General features: G+C 50.9%; 1 protein-coding gene across 1 annotated transcript in view; it reads right to left on the reverse strand.

Annotated features, from left to right (window-relative positions):
* Window positions 1-18,549, reverse strand: part of ZNF638 (zinc finger protein 638) — a 52,587-nt gene extending 34,038 nt beyond the window's left edge. The window contains exons 1-5 of the mRNA XM_066549165.1: window positions 17,010-18,549; window positions 11,556-11,617; window positions 9,658-9,696; window positions 7,475-7,791; window positions 789-1,051 (exon numbers count right to left, since the gene is read on the reverse strand). Of these exons, the coding sequence (XP_066405262.1) occupies window positions 789-1,051; window positions 7,475-7,791; window positions 9,658-9,696; window positions 11,556-11,617; window positions 17,010-18,449 (2,121 nt within the window). The 5' untranslated portion in view covers window positions 18,450-18,549. The remainder of the gene's footprint in view (window positions 1-788; window positions 1,052-7,474; window positions 7,792-9,657; window positions 9,697-11,555; window positions 11,618-17,009) is intronic.
* Window positions 18,550-18,877: the final 328 nt, after the last annotated feature.

Genomic DNA, 18,877 nt, shown 5'->3' on the forward strand with positions numbered 1-18,877 from the left:
CCCCAAATATCCCCCAAACCCCAGGAATTGCCCCAAACCCCAGGAATCCCCTAAACCCCCCAAACCCTAGGAATCCCCCAAACCCCAGGAATCCCCAAATATCCCCCAAACCCCAGGAATCCCCCAAACCCCAGGAATCCCCCAAAACTCCCAAACCCCAGGAATCCCCAAATATCCCCCAAACCCCAGGAATCCCAAATCCCAGGAATCCCCCAATTCCCTGGAATCCCAACCCCCAGGAATGCCCCAAATATCCCCCAAACCCAGAAATGCCCCAAACCCCCAAAACTCCCAAACCTCCGGAATCCCCCAAACCCCAGGAATGCCCCAAGCCCCAGGAATCCCCCAAAATCCCCAAACCCTGAAATCCCCCAAACCCCAGGAATCCCAAATATCCTCCAAACCCCAGGAATCCCCCAAGCCCCAGGAATTGCTCCAAACCCCCAAACCCCAGGAATCCCAAATATCCCCCAAACCCAGAAATGCCCCAAGCCCCAGGAATCCCCCAAAATCCCCAAACCCCAGGAATCCCAAACCCCAGGAATCCCCCAAACCCCAGGAATCCCAAATATCCCCCAACCCCCAGGAATCCCCAAATATCCCCCAAACCCAGAAATGCCCCAAACCCCCAAGCCCCAGGAATGCCCCAAGCCCCAGGAATCCCCCAAAATCCCCAAACCCCAGGAATCCCAAACCCCAGGAATGCCCCAAACCCCAGGAATCCCAAATATCCCCCAAAGCCCCGGCATGCCCAGGAACCCCAAAGCCCCGGAATCCCGCACACCCACCCTGTTGTAGGGCTGGCTCTTCCCCGCTGCCGCCTCCTCCTCCTCCTCCTCCTCCTCGTCCTCCTCCCGGTCTCTTTTTGGGGTGGGCCCCGGGGTTTCGGGGTCCTTGCGGGGCGCTTTGGGGCCGGGCCGCGAGGGTTTCCTGGGAGCGCCGTGGGGTTTCCCCGGGCCCAGCGACTCCTGCAGGGATTTGTGCCTCTGGAACTCGGCCAGGAAGCCCGGGCCCAGCGTGCGCATGACGGCCTCGAGAGCGGCTCGGCGGGCTGGGGGAAAAGGGACACGGGTTGGTGGGGGAAATAAATGGGGGAAAATATGGGGGATAAATGGGGGAAATGGGGGAAATGGGGGGAATGGGGGAAATGGGGGAAAAATGGGGGGAATGGGGGGAATGGGGGGAATGGGGGAAACGGGAGAGGGATTGGTGGGGGGAAATGGGGGAAAAATGGGGGAAATGGGGGAAAATTGGGGGAAACGGGAGAGGGGATTAGTGGTGGGAAATGGGGGAAATGGGGGGAAAATGGGGATTGGGGGAAATAGGGATTGATGGCGGAAATGGGGGGAAATGGGGGAAACGGGAGATGGGGATTGATGGGGAAAAATGGGGGAAAATGGGGGAAATGGGGGAAAAATGGGGGAAATGGGGATTGATGGGGGGAAAATGGGGATTGATGGGGGAAATGGGGGAAAATGGGAGAAATGGGGGGAATGGGGGAAAATGGGAGAAAATGGGGGGAAAATGGGGGAAATGGGGGGAAATGGGAGAAAATGGGGGAATGGGGGAAAATGGGGGAAATGGGGGAAAATGGGGGGAAAATGGGGGAAATGGGGGAAAATGGGGGGAAAATGGGGGAAATGGGGGGAAATGGGGGAAACGGGAGAGGGATTGGTGGGGGGAAATGGGGGAAAATGGGGGAAATGGGGGGAAAATGGGGATTGGGGGAAATGGGGGAAATGGGAGAGGGATTGGTGGGGGAAATGGGGGAAAAATTGGGGGAAATGGGGGAAAATGGGGGAAAATGGGGAAAACAGGAGATAGGGATTGGTGGGGGGAAGTGGGGGAAAAATGGGGGAAATGGGGGATTGATGGGGGAAATGGGGGAAATGGGGGAAAAGGGAGAGGGGATTGGTGGGGGAAAATGGGGGGAAAATGGGGATTGATGGGGAAATGGGGGAAAAATGGGGGAAAAATGGGGGGAAAATGGGGGGAAATGGGGGGAGTGGGGGGAGTGGGGGGAAAATGGGGGAAAAATGGGGGAAACGGGAGATGGGGATTGGTGGGGGAAAAATGGGGGAAAATGGGGGGAATGGGGGAAATTGGGGAAAAATGGAGGAAAAATGGGGGAAATGGGGGAAACGGGAGAGGGGGATTGGTGGGGGGAAAATGGGGGAAAAATGGGGGGAAAATGGGGATTGGGGGAAATGGGGATTGATGGGGGAAATGGGGGGAAAATGGGGGAAAATGGGGGAAACGGGACAGGGGGATTGGTGGGGGAAAATGGGGAAAAATGGGGGAAATGGGGGAAACAGGAGAGGGGGATTGGTGGGGGGAAATGGGGATTGATGGGGGAAATGGGGATTGGGGGGATTTGGGGGGAATGGGGACTGATGGGGAAACGGGGAAATGGGATTTGGGGATTGATGGGGATTGATGGGGAAATGGGGATTTGGGGGGAAAATGGGGATTTGGGGATTGATGGGGATTTAGGGAAATGGGGATTTGGGGAAAATGGGGATTTGGGGGAAAATGGGGATTTGGGGATTGATGGGGATTTAAGGAAATGGGGATTTGGGGAAAATGGGGATTTGGGGGAAAAATGGGGATTTGGGGTTTGATCGGGTTTGATGGGGATTTGGGGGAAACGGGGATTTTGGGAAATGGGGATTTGGGGGGAATGGGGATTGATGGGGAAAATGGGGGAAAAATGGGGATTGATGGGGGAAACGGGGATTTGGGGAGAAATGGGGATTTGGGGGGATTTTTTGGGAAAAATCGGGATTTTTGAGGAAAAATGGGAATTTTGGGGGATGTTTTGAGAATTTGGGAAAAAATGGGGATTTTTGGGGAAAAAATGGGAATCTTGGGGGGAAAATGGGAATTTTGGGGAAGAAATGGGAATTTTGAGGGATTTTTGGGGGAAATTCTAGGAAAAAATGGGGATTTTGGGGGGAAATAGGGATTTGGGGGAAGAAATGGGGATTTTGGGGGAGAAATGGGAATTTTGGGGGATTTTTTGGGGGGAATTTTGGGAAAAATGGGGATTTTTGGGGAGAAATGGGAATTTGGGGGATTTTTAGGAATTTTGGGGAAAAATGGGAATTTTGGGGGATGTTTTTGACAAAAATGGGAATTTAGGGGATTTCTGAGAAAATGGGAATTTTTAGGGGATTTTTTTGGGAAATTTGGGAAAAAATGGAAAATTTTGGGGATTTTTTTGAAGAAAAAGAGAATTTTTAGGGGATTTTTTTGGGAAATATGGGAAAAAATGGGAATTTTTTGGGGGGGAAAAATGGGATTTTTGGGGAATTTTTGGGGGGAAATTTTGGAAAAAATGGGGATTTTTGGGGAAAAATGGGAATCTGGGGGCTTTTTGTGGGAATTTTGGGAAAAAGTGGGAATGTTTTTGGTTTTTTTTTTTAATTTTGGGGAAAATCCAGGAATTTTTGGGGAAAAAAATCCGGATTTAAAAAAAAAATTTGAGGGGAAAAAAAGAGAATTTTGGGGGATTTTTTGGGATGAAAATGGGAATTTGTTGGGATTTTTTTTAAATTTTGGGATTTTTTTTAATTTTGGGGAAAAAAAACGGGAATTTCTTGTGAATTTTTTTTATGGCATTTCTTTTGGAATTTGGGAAAAAACGGGAATCTTTAAAAACAATTTTGAATTTTTTCGGAATATTTTGGGAACAAAATGGGAATTTGGGGGATTTTTTTGGGAATTTTTGGGAAATTTATTTTGGAATTTTTGTTTTTTTTTTTTTTCTAGGGGGAGAAGGGATTTTCAATTTTTGTTTTATTTCTATTTTTGGGAAAAATGGCAATTTTGGGGAAATTTTTGAGGGATTTTTTTGGAATTTCTTCGGATTTTGGGAAAAAAACCCCAGGAATTTGTTGGGATTTTTTTTTGGGGGGGTGGGTATTTTGGGAATTGAATGGGAATTTTGGGGGAATTTTTTGGGATTTTTTTTTTTTAATTTTTTTTTTTTAATTTTTTTTTTTTTTAATTCTTTGGGAATTCTCTGGGAATTTCCTGGGAATTCTTTGGGACCCTGCTCCTCTCTGAGCCCGCAGTACTTACGAGCTCGGAGCCTTCCTGCGCTGCTCGGGGCTGCTTTAATTAGTCCTTAATTAGTCCTTAATTAGTCCTTAATTAATGCCCGGCTGCTGTGAGGCTGCGGAGAACCCACAGGTTGGTTATTGGCTGGAGCATTCCCAAGGATTTGAATTTATCCCTAAAATAAAATCCTGGGAATGCCAAAATTCCCTTTGGGGGTGGGAAAAAAGAAACAACTTTGGGAATCCCATTGAGCTATTCCTGAAATTCCCATTGGGAATTCCATTGAACGTTCCCAAAATTCCAGTTAGGGGTGAAAATTCAGGAATCCCACTGAGCAATCCCAAAATTCCCATTGAGCATTCCCAAAATTCCAATTAGGGGTAAAAATTTGGGAATCCCATTGAGCAATCCCAAAATTCCCATTGAGCATTCCCAAAATTCCAATTAGGGGTGAAAATTTGGGAATCCCATTGAGCAATCCCAAAATTCTCACTGGGTTTAAAAAGATTTTGGGAATCCCATTGAGCATTCCCAAAATTCCAACTTAGGGGTGAGAATTTGGGAATCTCACTGAGCATTCCCAAAGTTCCCATTGGGGATCTAAAAATCATCGTGAATCCCAGTGAATTCCCAAAATTCCAACAGGAGGTGAGAAAAACCATTGGGAATCCCATTGAGAATTCCCAAAATTCCCATTGGGAATGCCATTGAGCATTCCCAAAATTCTGACTGGGGATGAAAAAATCATCAGGAATCCCATTGAGCATTCCCAAAATTCCCATCGGGAATCCCATTGAGAGCATTCCCAAAATTCCCATTGGTGATAAAAAAAAACTTTGGGAATCCCCACTGAGCAAAATTCTGATAAGGGTTGAAAAAATCGTCGTGAATCCCAGTGAATTCCCAAAATTCCCATTGAGGGTGAAGAAAACCATCAGGAATCCCACTGGGCATTCCCAAAATTCCAATTAGGGGTGAAAATTTGAGAATCCCATTGAATTCCCAAAATTCCCATTGGGGGGGTGAAGAAAATTTCGTGAATCCCACAGAGAATTCCCAAAATTCCCATTGGGAATCCCACTGAGCATTCCCAAAATTCTGATTGGGGTGAAGAAACAATTGGGAATCCCACTGAACATTCCCAAATCCCATTGGGGGTGAAGAAAACTTCGGGAACACCACAGAATTCCCAAAATTCCCATTGGGAATCCCACTAAACATTCCCAAAATTCCAATTGAGGATTAAAAAAAAAATCATTGGGAATCCCACTGGGCATTCCCAAAATTCCAGTTAGGGGTGAAAATCTGGGAATCCCACTGAATTCCTAAAATTCCCATTGGGGGGGTGAAGAAAACTTCAGGAATTGCCGTGAATTCCCAAAATTCCCATTGGGAGTGAAAAACCAACAAGAATTCCACTGAGCATTCCCAAAATTCCCATCAGGAATCCCACTGAGAATTCCCAAAATTTTGATCAGGCAGGAAAAACCCTCAGGAATCCCAGTGAATTCCCAAAATTCCAACCGGAGATGAAGAAAACTTTGGGAATTTTTGCCGTGAATTCCCAAAATCCCCTTTGTGGGGTGTGAAGAAAACTTCGCAAATCCCACAAATCGTGAATCCCATAGAATTCCCAAAATTCCCATTGCGGGAGGATAAACTTTGGGAATCGCTGTGAATCCCCAAAATTCCCCTTTGTAGGAGAGTGAAGAAAACTTTGTGAACGCCACAGAATCCCCAAAATTCCCTTTGCGGGGGGTAAAGAAAACTTCGGGATCCCCAAAGAATTCCCAAAATTCCCCTTTGTGGGAGTCAAGAAAACTTCGGAAATCCCACAGAATTCCCAAAATTCCCCTTTGTGGGAGTCAAGAAAACTTTGGGAACCCCACAGAATTCCCAAAATTCCCCTTTGTGGGAGTCAAGAAAACTTTGGGAACCCCACAGAATTCCCACAATTCCCTGTGGGAGAGTGAAGAAAACTTCGGGAACCCCACAAATTGTGAATCCCACAGAATCCCCAAAATCCCCTTTGGGGGAGTGAAGAGAACTTTGTGAATCCTACAAATCATGAACCCCACAGAAATCCCAAAATTCCCTTTGCAGGAGGATAAACTTTGGGAATCCCACAGAATTCCCAAAATCCCCTTTGGGAGAGTGAAGAAAACTTTGGGAACCCCACAAATCGCGAATCCCACAGAATTCCCAAAATCCCCTTTGGGAGAGTGAAGAAAACTTTGCAAATCCCACAAATTGTGAATCCCACAGAATTCCCAAAATCCGCTCTGTGGGCAGTGAAGAAAACTTCGGGAACCCCACAGAAATCCCAAAATTCCCTTTGTGGGAGGATAAACTTTGGGAATCGCTGTGAATCCCCAAAATTCCCTTTGGGAGAGTGAAGAAAACTTTGCAAATCCCACAAATTGTGAATCCCACAGAATTCCCAAAATTCCCTTTGGGAGAGTGAAGAGAACTTCGCGAATCCCACAAATCGCGAACCCCACAGAATTCCCAAAATCCCCTTTGCGTGAGCAAAGAAAACCTCGGGAACCCCAGAGAAATCCCCAAAATCCCCTTTGTGTGAGCAAAGAAAACTTCGCGAATCCCACAGATCCCAGAGAATTCCCCGAATCCCCTTTGGGAGAGCGAAGAAGACTCCGCGATTCCCCGGCAATTCCCGGATCCCCTCGGCGCGAGGGCCGCCCCCGCCCCGGGATCCCCGGGATCCCCTCGATCCCTGCCTCGGGATCCCCTCCTCCATCCCCGCCCCGGGATCCCTGGGATCCCCTCCTCCATCCCTGTCCCGGGATCCCCTCCATCCCTGCCTCGGGATCCCCGGGATCCCCTCTTCCATCCCCTCCTTGGGATCCCCGGGATCCCCTCCTCCATCCCCGCCCCAGGATCCCCGGGATCCCCTCGATCCCCGCCCCGGGATCCCCTCGATCCCCGCCCCGGGATCCCCTCCATCCCCTCCCCGGGATCCCCTCCCCTCCATCCCCTCCCCGGGATCCCCTCCCCTCCATCTCCGCCCCGAGATCCCCGGGATCCCCTCCCTTCCATCCCCGCCCCGGGATCCCCGGGATCCCCTCTTCCATCCCCTCCTTGGGATCCCCGGGATCCCCTCCTCCATCCCTGCCTCGGGATCCCCGCCATCCCCTCCATCCCCACCCCGGGATCCCCTCCCTTCCATCCCCGCCCCGGGATCCCCTCTTCCATCCCCACCCCGGGATCCCCGGGATCCCCCCTCCATCCCCGCCCCGGGATCCCCGGGATCCCCTCCCTTCCATCCCCACCCCGGGATCCCCGGGATCCCCTCCATCCCTGCCCCGAGATCCCCGGGATCCCCTCCATCCCCTCTTCCATCCCCGCCCCGGGATCCCCTCCCCGCCATCCCCGCCCCGGTGCGCGCAGGCACCTTCGGAGGCGCGGCTGGGGCGGCTGCGGGCGCGCTCGGCGCTGTCGGAGCGGCGGGGCCGGGGGCTGCCCCGGGCCAGGCTCCGCGGCCGCGAGCGGGAGCGGGAGCGGGGCCGCGGGAGGTGGCGCCCGCCGGGGCTGCGGGAGCGCGGCCGCCGGGGCCGCCCGGGGCTGCGGGAGCGGGAGCGGCGGCGGCGCGCGGAGCCCGGAGGCGGCGGCGGAGGCGGCGGCGGGGCCCGGGAGCGGCGGCGGGAGGGGCTGGGCGGGGAGGCCGAGCGGCGGCGGGGGGTGCGGTTCTCCTTGCGGTCAGCGCCATGCCTGAGCGGGACACACGGACACACGGACAGACAGACGGACACAGAGAGAGAGAGAGAGAGAGAGAGGGGAAATGAGAGACAGACCGGGAAACGCCGGGCAGATGGAGCAAACTGGGAAAACTGGGGGAAACTGGGGGAAAACTGGGGGAAACGGATTAAAAACTGATGAAAAACTGATGAAAAACTGATGAAAAACTGGGGAAAACTGACGAAAAACCGGGGGAAAACTGATTAAAAACTGGGGGAAAACTGATTAAAAACTGGGGGAAAACAGATTAAAAACTGATGAAAAACTGATGAAAAACTGATGAAAAACTGATGAAAAACTGATGAAAAACTGATGAAAAACTGGGGAAAACAGATGAAAAACTGGGGGAAAAACTGATGAAAAACTGATTAAAAAGTGGGGAAAAAACTGATGAAAAACTGGGAAAAAAGTGATTAAAACTGGGGAAAAACTGATGAAAAACTGGGGGAAAACTGGGGGAAAACTGATTAAAAACTGGGAAAAAACTCCCCAAACTAATTTGGGTAAAGGGGGATTGGGGAAAGGAGGAAATGAGAAACAAAATGGGAAACGCTGGACAGGTCTGGAGTAAACTGGAAAAACTGGGGGGAAAACTGGGGAAAAACTGATTAAACACTGATTAAAAACTGGGGAAAACGGATTAAAAACTGATTAAAAACTGATTAAAACCTGATGAAAAACTGGGGGGAAAAAATGGGGAAAAACTGGAGGAAAACTGATTAAAAACTGGGGAAAAAGTGACAAAAACTGGGGGGAAACGGATGAAAAACTGATTAAAAAGTGGGGGAAAAATGGATTAAAAACTGATTAAAAAATGGGGAAAAACTGATGAAAAACTTGGGAAAAAACTGGGGGAAAACTGATGAAAAACTGGGGGAAAACTGGGGAATAACTGGGGAAAAACTGAGAAAAAACTGATTAAAAAATGGGAAAAAACTGATGAAAAACTGATTTAAAAATGGGGAAAAACTGAGAAAAAACTGATAAAAAACTGATTAAAAACTGGGGAAAAATCGGATTAAACTGAATATGGAAAAAGGGGATTTGGGGAAAAAGGGGGATTAGGGAAATGAGATTTGTGGGGAAAAGGGAAAATGAGAAAAAAATTGGGAAAACACTGGACAGTTCTGGACTAAACTAGAAAAACAGGGAAAAATGGATAAAACTGGAAAAACTGGGAAAAACTGAGTAAATGAGACTTAACAGGATCAAACTGGAATAAAAGGGACAAAACTGGAAGAAAGTAAAAAAAAAGTGGAAAAAATAAAAGGAAATGATGGAAAAAATGAAAAAAATGGGAAAAATGGGAAAAAAAGGAAAAAAGGGAGAAAAAATGAAAATGGAAAAAAATTTGAGAAGCTGGGAAAAATGGGCATAACTGGAAAAAGCTGGACAAAATTGAGGAAACTGAGGAAAATGGAAAAAAATGGATTTATTGGGATTAAACTGGGATAAAAGGGATAAAACTGGAAAAAATGGAGAAACTGGGAAAAATGGACAAAGCTGGACTAAATTAGATAAACTGGAAAATGGGAAAAACTGGAAAAAAAAAAACCTCGAAAAAACCCAGAAATAATGGAAAAAAATGGAAACAAATTTGAAAATAAATGGAAAAAATTTGGATAAAAATATGTGGAATTTAAGGTCCCTCCAATCCAAACCAGCTCGGAATTCCATGGAATTTGAGACAAAATCCCATGAAAATGTCCTGAAGTTTTATGATAAAAATATTGTGGCCTCGTGGAGAGGGGTTGGAGAGGGCGAATCAGGGAAATGAAATGGTTAAAATTAATTATTAATGATGGGTAATGAAGGGAGGGAATGAAGAGCACGAGGTACCTGCTGGAGGAGTGAGCCTCAGGGTTCCACTCGGGATATCTGCCAGTGACAAAGGGAAAAATGGAAAAATGTCACTGGAAAAGCCAAAATTCCCAAAAAAAAACCCCAAAAAAAAAAAAAGGGATTTTTTTTTCCCGGATAAATATTCCCATTTGGGACCCCAAAAGCAGCAAGTGTTGATTCCTGTTTGGGAATGTCCCTGGATGGGATTGGAGGTTCCTCCCACCCCAAACCATTCCAGGATTTTGGAGCTCCTTTGGCTCTGGGAGAACTGGGAATGTTCACCTGGAAAGGGGGAAATTGCAGGGAAAACTCTGAGGGATTCCAGAGGGGAGCTGTGATTTTGGGATGGTTCAGGACCAGATCCCATGGGGTGTCTGAAATCCCAAAGTTTTTTTTGGGATTGCGGGGGGAGAATCCAGGGAAATGCTGGGGCTGCCCCAAATCCCTGGAATGTCCAAGGCCAGGCTGGACAGGGCTTGGAGCAACCTGGGATAGGGGGAGGTGGGAATGGAGGGGATTTAGGGTCACTCTCAGCACAATTCCGGGATTCTGCCCTGGAGCCAGGCTGGGAGAGCTGGGAATGCTCCCCTGGAGAAGGGAAAATTCCAGGGAATCCTCAGAGTGCCTGCAGGGGCTCCAGGAGAGCTGGAGAGGGGCTGGGGACAAGGCCTGCAGGGACAGGAGCCAGGGAATGGCTCCCACTGGGAAAGGGGAGATTGGGCTGGGATCTTGGCAAGGAATTCCTGCCTGGGCTGGAATTCCCAGATTTGCTGGGGCTGCCCCTGGATCCCTGGCAGTGCCCAAGGCCAGGCTGGATGGATTTGGATCCACCTGGGACGGTGGGAGGTGTCCCTGCCATGGATGGGGTGGGATTGTTGGGATTTAAGGTCCCTCTCCAGCATTCCGTGATTCTCAGTGGATTCCACAGTGGATTCCCAATGCATCCCCAGTGAATTCCCAACTGATTCCCAGTGGATCCCAAAAAGATCCCCCGTGGGTCCCCAAATGGATTCCTCAGTGGATTCCCAATGGATCCTGTATGGATTACACAGTGGATGCCTGGTGGATCCCCAGCGGATTCCCAATGGATCCCTGGAAGACCCCCAAATGATTCCCAGTGTATTCCCAACTGATCCCCAGTGGATTCCAAATGGATTCAAATGGATCCCCAATGGATTCCAAATGGATTCAAATGGATCCCAAAGTGGATTTTCAGTGGATCCCGAGTGAATTCCCAGTGGATCCCCAATGGGCTCCCAACAGATTCCTGGCAGATCCCCAGGGGATTCCCAATTGATCCCAAATGGATCCCCCAGTGCAATCCCAGTGATCCCCAATTGATTCCCAGTGCATTCGTAATGGATCCTCAGTGGATTCCAAATGGATCTCAAATTGATTCCCAATGGATCCCAAAGCAGATTCCCAATGGATCCCTCGTGGATCAAACAGTGCAATCCCAGTGGGTCCCCAAATAATTTCCAGTGGATCCCAAGGGATCCCCAATGGATTCCCAGTGGATCCCTGGCAATTCCCAATGGATTCCCAGTGGATTCCCCACTGGATCCCTGGCAATTCCCAATGGATTCCCAGTGGATTCCCCACTGGATCCCTGGCAATTCCCAATGGATCCCCAATGTATTCCCGGCAGATCGCTGGCGGTTCCCCAGTGGATCCCCAGCGGGTCCCTGGCAATTCCCAATGGATCCCCAGCGGGTCCCCACTGGATCCCTGGCAATTCCCAATTGATTCCCAGTGGATCCCTGGCAATTCCCAATGGATTCCCAATGGATCCCCGGTGGGTCCCCCAATGGATCCCTGGCAATTCCCAATGGATTCCCAATGGATCCCCAGCGGATCCCTGGCAATTCCCGGCGGATCCCCGGCGTGTCCCTTACTGTTGGCGCAGCCTGCGGCAGCTCTCGAGGTGGTCGGGGTTGTTCTGGTGCAGGATCCAGTCCTGGGGGAAAGAGAACATTGGGAACAGTGGGATCAGGGTGGAAACCGCCGGGATCATCCCAATCCCTCGGGGCTGGATTTCCACTTCCCAGCCCATTGTTACCTGGGAAAAGTCAAATTCCCAGGGAATTCAGGCAGGAGGCTAAAGGCCGATTATCACTGCTCCACAACAAAAGCCTCAGTCAAACTGCCTCGTCCAATCAATGAATGAAATGAAATGATTAAATCAATTCATTCAATCTGTTCATTAAATCAATTAATTCACCAGTTAACGAATGGGATATGGCAGCAGCAACGTGGATCACCGGAGGCTGCTCCAAAAAAAAAATGGGAATTCAAGGGGAATAAATCCACGATTTGCTGTCGCACCCATGGGCAATTCCAGCTCCCTTCAAAATGTGGCATCTCCACATCCAACCTCATTCCCAGCCCGGAATTCCTGTGCCTGGAGCTCTGGGAATGCTCAGTTCCCATCACGTCACGGCTCAAAGGTCATCCCAGAGCCCCGGGATGTTTTTCACGCTCGCTCATCGTTTAAAAAACCTGATAAAAGCGGGGTTTAATTCCATGTAAAAATGCCCGAACTCTGGTTTAACTGGGAATGTTGACAGGGAGCTGGGAAAAAAACAAAAAAGGCAGTTTTCTATGGAGAAGGGAGATTCCTTGGAAAACTCTGGAATTCTTCAAGGTGGAACATCACCAATGATAACAATGAAATATCCGTGGGGAAAAAAAATCCAACTTCCAGCTGCTCTGAGATGGTAAAATCCAATCAAATACGGAATAATTAATATAAAATAATGGATCTGACGAGTCAGGATGATGGAATGATTCCCATGGGGATAAAAAGCAGCGATTTCAGCGTTCCAAGCTGGTTTTCCCTAATTCCAGACCGTCCCCTAAGCAATCCCGTTCCCAAGGATCCGGATTTTTCCAGGTTTGAATTTAACCAGGATAAACCAAAGCTGCTCCTCAAGGAAAACTTGGTGGGAATGAAAAGGGAATTCGACTCCCGAAATTCCAATTCCATGGTGCCAGAGGGAATTTGACTCCCAGAATTCCAATTCCACGGTGCCAAGGAGGGGGTTTTGGTCCCAAATCCCTCCAGCTGCTGATCCAAGACTTTTGGGATGGGAATCTTCTTCTCCTTGCCAGGTCCTCACCAGCCAAAGCCCTCTGGATTTACGGATTTTCCTCCTTTTTGCCTCATTTCGAACTCTTCCACTCTTTGGGAATATTCTACTGTCCACAGAATCCAAAACCCTCTGGATTTATGGAATTTCCTCCTTTTTGCCTCATTCCTGGCCTTTCCCACTCTTCAGGAATATTCCACTGCCCGTGGAACCATCCTGGAATGGCTGGGTTGGAAGGGAACCCAAAGATGATCCCATGATCCCAGGTTGCTCCAAGCCCCATCCAACCTGGATTTGGACATTCCAGGGGTGGAACGGCCAAGATTTCCCCTGGGATCCAACGAAATCCTTCCCCTAAAATTACAGGATCCCTTCCCATAATTCCTGGTGAGAAGAAAAAAATTCCATCCAGAACTCCTCCATTCCCACCTTCCCTAATTCCATCCCAACCTCCTCTCACCCATGGATCACCTCCAGGAAATCCTGGAAGCAGAAGGTGGCGGAGTGAAGTGTCCAATAAAAGAACTCTGGGTGCAAATCTTCATGGAAAACAGAAAATCCCAAGGATTTCGCAAATTCCAGGTCCAAGGAGGCGTCACCCCCAACTCTGACTGGATTTGGGGAACAAAAGTGGATAAAGATAAGGATAACTCCCATCCCATTGTGCTGGGAACGTTTCAAATCCACTTCATTCCAGATGTGGTGGGACTGAGGATGAAGGAATTGTTATTCCAAGAAATCTGCTCCATCCGAGACGCAAAGTGTCTGGAGAAGGAGGAATCCCACAAATCTCCCTTTGTTATTCCCACGGGATGCGATTCTGAGCTGAAAATGAAGCTGCTCCGTGGAATATCCATAAAATCCTTCGAGATTTTTGGAGGATTTGGGAAATCAGAATTAAAAGGGACAGCAGGGGGGTCAGACTCCGCCCATCCCAAAGCAGAATTGGGAATTTTGCCTTAAAAAAAACCACCCAGGACACAAAGATTTTTAGGAATACCTGGCCCAAGCATCAAATGTTGCCTGAAATTCTGATTTTAATGCCCTAAAATCCACCTTGGTGTGGCGGCTCCTCCTCCTGAGGATCCCACAGGAACGTTCCCCAGGATCAGAGTCCAGCCTCTCACCACGGCCCTTCCTGCCCGACACCAAAACGAGCCCAAATCCGTCAAATTCTGCTGCAGCCCCAAACCCACCTTCCGCGGACACCTCCACAAATTTCCACCACTTTTTCCCACAAATTCCCAATATTTCGGACCTGCCTCCTTCAAACGATGCATTTTCCATAAAAAACTCTGGATGCAGGTGGGAAATACTAAAACTTGTGGCTTCTAACAAAAAAAAAAACAAAGCACCAAACAAACCACCTTAAAATGTATCAGAAATCTGTAAAAAATGACATCCAGGATGTTTTGGGTTTTTTCTTCGCAGGGAAAATTCAGCTCCCAGAGTTTTGGCAGAGCCAAGTTGGAGGGACAATGAACGTCCCACATCCCACATCCAGGTGAGGTGGGAACCTCTGGGTTTCATATTCCAGTGGCTGGAATTCTCTTCCCGTGGGCAACGCGGCGTGGTCGGATCCAGAACGAGTCCATCCAAGAGTTGATTAAAAAATCCATGGAAAAACCATGAAAAAACTGTGAAAAACTAATGGAAAAAGGGAGCTCAGCACCAACAGCCTGAGCTCAGAATCCACCACTAAAATTTTGGTTTTGGGGTCTTCAAATGTGGGATAGAAAAGGTTTTCCTCGTTGGGCACCTTCATCTTCATCCAGTGTCAGTTCTGTTATCCCAGAATCCTGGAATGGTTTGGGTGGGAAGGGACCTTAAATCCCATCCCATTCCCAATCCCATCCATGGGCAGGGACACCTTCCCCAATCCCAGGTGGACCCAAATCCATCCCAGCCTGGCCTTGGGCACTGCCAGGGATCCAGGGGCAGCCCCAGCAAATCTGGGAATTCCAGCCCAGCCAGGAATTCCTTGCCAAGATCCCAGCCCAATCTCCCCTTTCCCAGTGGGAGCCATTCCCTGGCTCCTGTCCCTGCAGGCCTTGTCCCCAGCCCCTCTCCAGCTCTCCTGGAGCCCCTCCAGGCACTCTGAGGATTCCCTGGAATTTTCCCTTCTCCAGGGGAGCATTCCCAGCTCTCCCAGCCTGGCTCCAGAGCATCTCCATGGCCTCCTCTGGATCTGCTCCAGGTCCTGCTGATGTTGCCCCAAAGCTGGAGGCAGCTCTGCAGGTGGGGTCTCACCTGGGCAGAATTCCCACCTTTCCTGCTGCCCACGCTGTGGGATCAGCCCAGGGCACAGGGATCCGTCCAGGACATTTGGAGCTCCCCATCCCCAACACCCCAAGTCCTTCTCCCAGAGCTGCTCCAATCGTCCTCTTCCCATCTTGGATCTGTGCTGGGATTGTCCTGCTCCCGGAGCTCCTGCCCTTGCTGGGCCTCATGAGGCTGGGATGGCCCCACCTCTCCAAGAAAACCCCTCCAGGTGCGATCCCACGGCAGAGCTCGGTGTCACCTTCGCCATGCCAAGGGTGGCCGGTCCCGGTGTCCCTGTCACCGGTGGAGACGCTGGATGACGCCAATCCCAATGCCAGGGTGGCTGCTCCAAGTGCCACCATCCAGGCCTGAACGCTCCATCCACGAAATCCATTGCTCCAGGCCAAGGACAGCCATGCCACCTGGGACAGCATCAAATGTCTCAAGTCCTGGGGAATCGCTGGGAATCACCAGGTCTGGTGGCTCTTCCAAGCTGAGGCCCCATCCAGCTCTCCCAGAACAGACAGGGAATGGTTGGGAAGACAAATCTTGAATGTCCAGGTCATCTCCAAGCACCCAAAACCGACCAGGTTTGCTGAACTGCAGAGCTGGAACTGAGAGGAATTCTTCGATCTCTGCAATCCGTGGATACACCAGCTGCACATTTCTTCATCGAAGTTTTATTTTTTGGGATAAAACTCCCAAACTCTCTGCACCAGGGCTGGTCCTGGAGGTCTCCTGTGCCCCTGGGAGACAAACACCAAACGCTTCCCGAAGGAAGGGAATCCAGGCCAGAGCTGAAGGACAGGGAGCACATTTGGGAGGCTGCAGTAGGATCAGGATTCCTGGGAACACATCCCGCCCCAGTGCCACCAAGACAAGATCTCACCACCTTTAATCCACCCCAAAACTCTCAGCCAGAGCTGATTTGCCAACAGCTTTTTAGTGACAACATTTCCCTCCTTAAAGGCGCTAAGAATTCCCATATAAATTCATTCCCTTTTCCCAGATTGCTTTTTCCCTCTGTTAACAGCCCCCCACTTTCATTTTCCTGTTCAATTTTACCCATTTTTATTTAAATTCATCCTTCTCTTCCTATTTCCAGCTGCCCACCTCCCTGGCCCTCAGCGCCTCCTGCGGAAAAAGGTTTGGGAATTTCTGGTTTTTTCCCTAACAAAGCCATCCCCATTTTCAGCCAAATTTTTAATTCACAGCAAACAGAGCCTAAAATCTCCAGGATTTTGCCAAATTACAAAAATCCCTCCCCCGCAGCCTCTCCACACTTTGCAATTCAAACACGTTAAATAACTATTAATGAATTATTCTGGGTTTTTATATCACGTTCTCCAATATTTTTGATGGATCAAGCCTTGGGCTTTTCCAGGAAAACCCACAGCTTCCAGAACATTTTTTATCTCCCAGTATCCACCATTTTCTCCCTTTATTTTTTCCTTCAAAGCTCAAACTGTGATTTCCTCCAAGGCTGAGAGCCCGGTGGGATGAAAGGACGCATTTTCCGCGTCGCCCCGAGCCAGCCTCTGGAATATCCAGCGTTGTCGCACAGAGCAGATTTGGAAGATGACATTTCGGGTTCTAAATGGGCTCTTTTGTTTTCAGGCAGAGTTTGGAGGAGGAGGAGGAGGAGGGGGGGAATGAACACACGGACATCTCACCCACCCCCCAGACACGATCTGAGTCCCCCACACACAACATTAATATTTCACTCCGCTGCTCGAGGTTTGTTTTGTTGTTTGACACCCGCTGCAAAGTCAAAAAACATTTCAATACTGGAAAAAAAACCCAAAAATCAACACGTAAAGCAAGTCTGAAATGCAACTGGGAGCAGAACACGCCGTTACAATCATTTCTAGCACCATTCCCAACACTCAAACTTGGCGACCAGCATCCCAATCCACGGAATTCCCAGGGAAAACAACCAGCGGCAGGAAAAGGTGCCGAGTACACACGCTTAGGGAATAATCTGGGAAAGCCACTCACCTTCATATGAGTGCATTCAAGGTTACACAGAGAACACAAATGTGGGAATATTCGCGGCGACGTGGCATAGTAGTCGTTCATCATGGACGGGGTGGGCAGGCGTTTGCTCTTCTGCTCCGGGAACACGGGCAGCCAGGATGCCTTCACCACCCCGAACGGGGATTTGATGGGCTCCTGTGCCGGCGTGTGGAAGGGTTTGTGGTAGGGCTTGTGTCCCGCCGAGGCCCCGCCGGCGGCGCTGGGCCCGGGATGGGCGCTGGGCCCGGGATGGGCGCTGCCGGCGTCGCGCTGCTTCTGCTCGTGCTGGCTGATGGCGGCCAGGAGCCCGGCCGAGAAGGGCGGCGGCGTCAAGGGCGGCAACACGTGCTGGGACACGGGCGGCTGGACCAGCGGCGGCATCACCGGGGGCAGCATGGGCTGCGGCAGCGGCGTGGGCAGCAGCGCCGGCAGGATGGGCGGCAGCACCGGCGGCATGGGCGGCTGGGACGCCGGCTTCACCACCGGCAGCACGGCGGGCGCGGCGCTGCACAGCACCGGCACCTTGGCCGGCGGCTCGGCCGGGAAAAACGACGGAGCGGGCGAGGAGTCGGCGGGGAAGGCCGGCAGCTTGATGAGGTCTTCGGCCGGGAACACGGGGTTGCACGGCACGTTGGGCGGCGGGACGGCCACCGGCACGCTCTGCTCCCGCTGGAATTCTTCCCGGTTCTCCGCGCTCGAGCTTTCGGGATTGAAGACGCGCGCTTCCAGCGGTTCCTCGGGCAGCGCCTCGGGGTTGTAGGTGCGGATCTCCAGCGGGTCCTCGGTGTAGCCGTACTTGCTGGCGTGGCCGTAGTCGATCACTTTGCTCTTGACGGCAGTGACGCTGCTCTCGCCCACCGGCTCTTCCCCCCGGCTCGGAGCGTGCAGGCCGGGCACGGCGTGGCCCATCTTCCGGATGCGGATCTCCCGCAGGATCCGCGGCATGTTCTCAGGCGTCAGCTGGTCGTCGGGGTAGCGGCTCAGCTCCTCCAGGTCTTCGTTGGACAGCCCGAAGCTCGCTAAAATGCTGGAGGCGCTTTCGGGCGTGTAGCGGTTCTGAGGGTTGGAGTTGTGCTCCAAGACCGGCGCCGGGCCGGGCGGCTTCGGCCCGGTGGTGCCGGCGGGGCAGGGGCCGCCATCCCAGCGAGTGGCACGCGGGTCTCCCTTCTGCTCCTGGTGCAGGCCGCTCTTCTCCTTGACTTTCCTGGGATCGGCCCTGTGCAGCGTGACGCGGACGTTGATCCTCTGCGAACCCGTCCACTCCTGCCCCGAGAATCTCTGGGGCGCTCCTTGGGGCGTCGCGGGCGCGGCTTTCCTGGGCGGCCCCGCCGCGCCTCCGGCCCCGAAAGCTGCCGGGGGTTTGGTGCCCGCCGGGTTGGGTCCTCTGGGCCTCGGGGGCAAGGTTCCTCTGGGGCTAAACATTGCGTCTTTCAGCAATGCCTGGCGGACGCCAGCGTGGGGAGGCGCCCGCCCGCCGCCGGCAGCCAAGCGCTGGAGAGCCAAGTGGGTCTTAATTTGGGCAAGCTGAAAAGGAGGAGGGCCCAACACAAGGGGGCTGGCAAGGCCAAGGTTCAGGGAATTCACAAGTGGAGCGAAACTTTCCAAGAACAACACAAAGCTGCAAGTTAAAAGACAAGGATTAGATGGGTCATCTTTGGCATCTGCTCACAGCGGCTTCTAGGACGGGGAGAAAAGCAACCCGAGGCACGGAAGCGGGATTTGCACCACAGTTTAAAGCACTCATAATTCACAAAAAAACCACGTTTTCTTTCACTGTTTAAAATCTTAAATATAGAGGACAGGTGATTAATCAATTAAACATCTGATTAACAAGCTTAACCCAACAAATT

This window comes from Molothrus aeneus, chromosome 4 (genome assembly GCF_037042795.1).
Source record: "Molothrus aeneus isolate 106 chromosome 4, BPBGC_Maene_1.0, whole genome shotgun sequence".
In the NCBI taxonomy this organism is placed as follows: Eukaryota; Metazoa; Chordata; class Aves; order Passeriformes; family Icteridae; genus Molothrus; species Molothrus aeneus.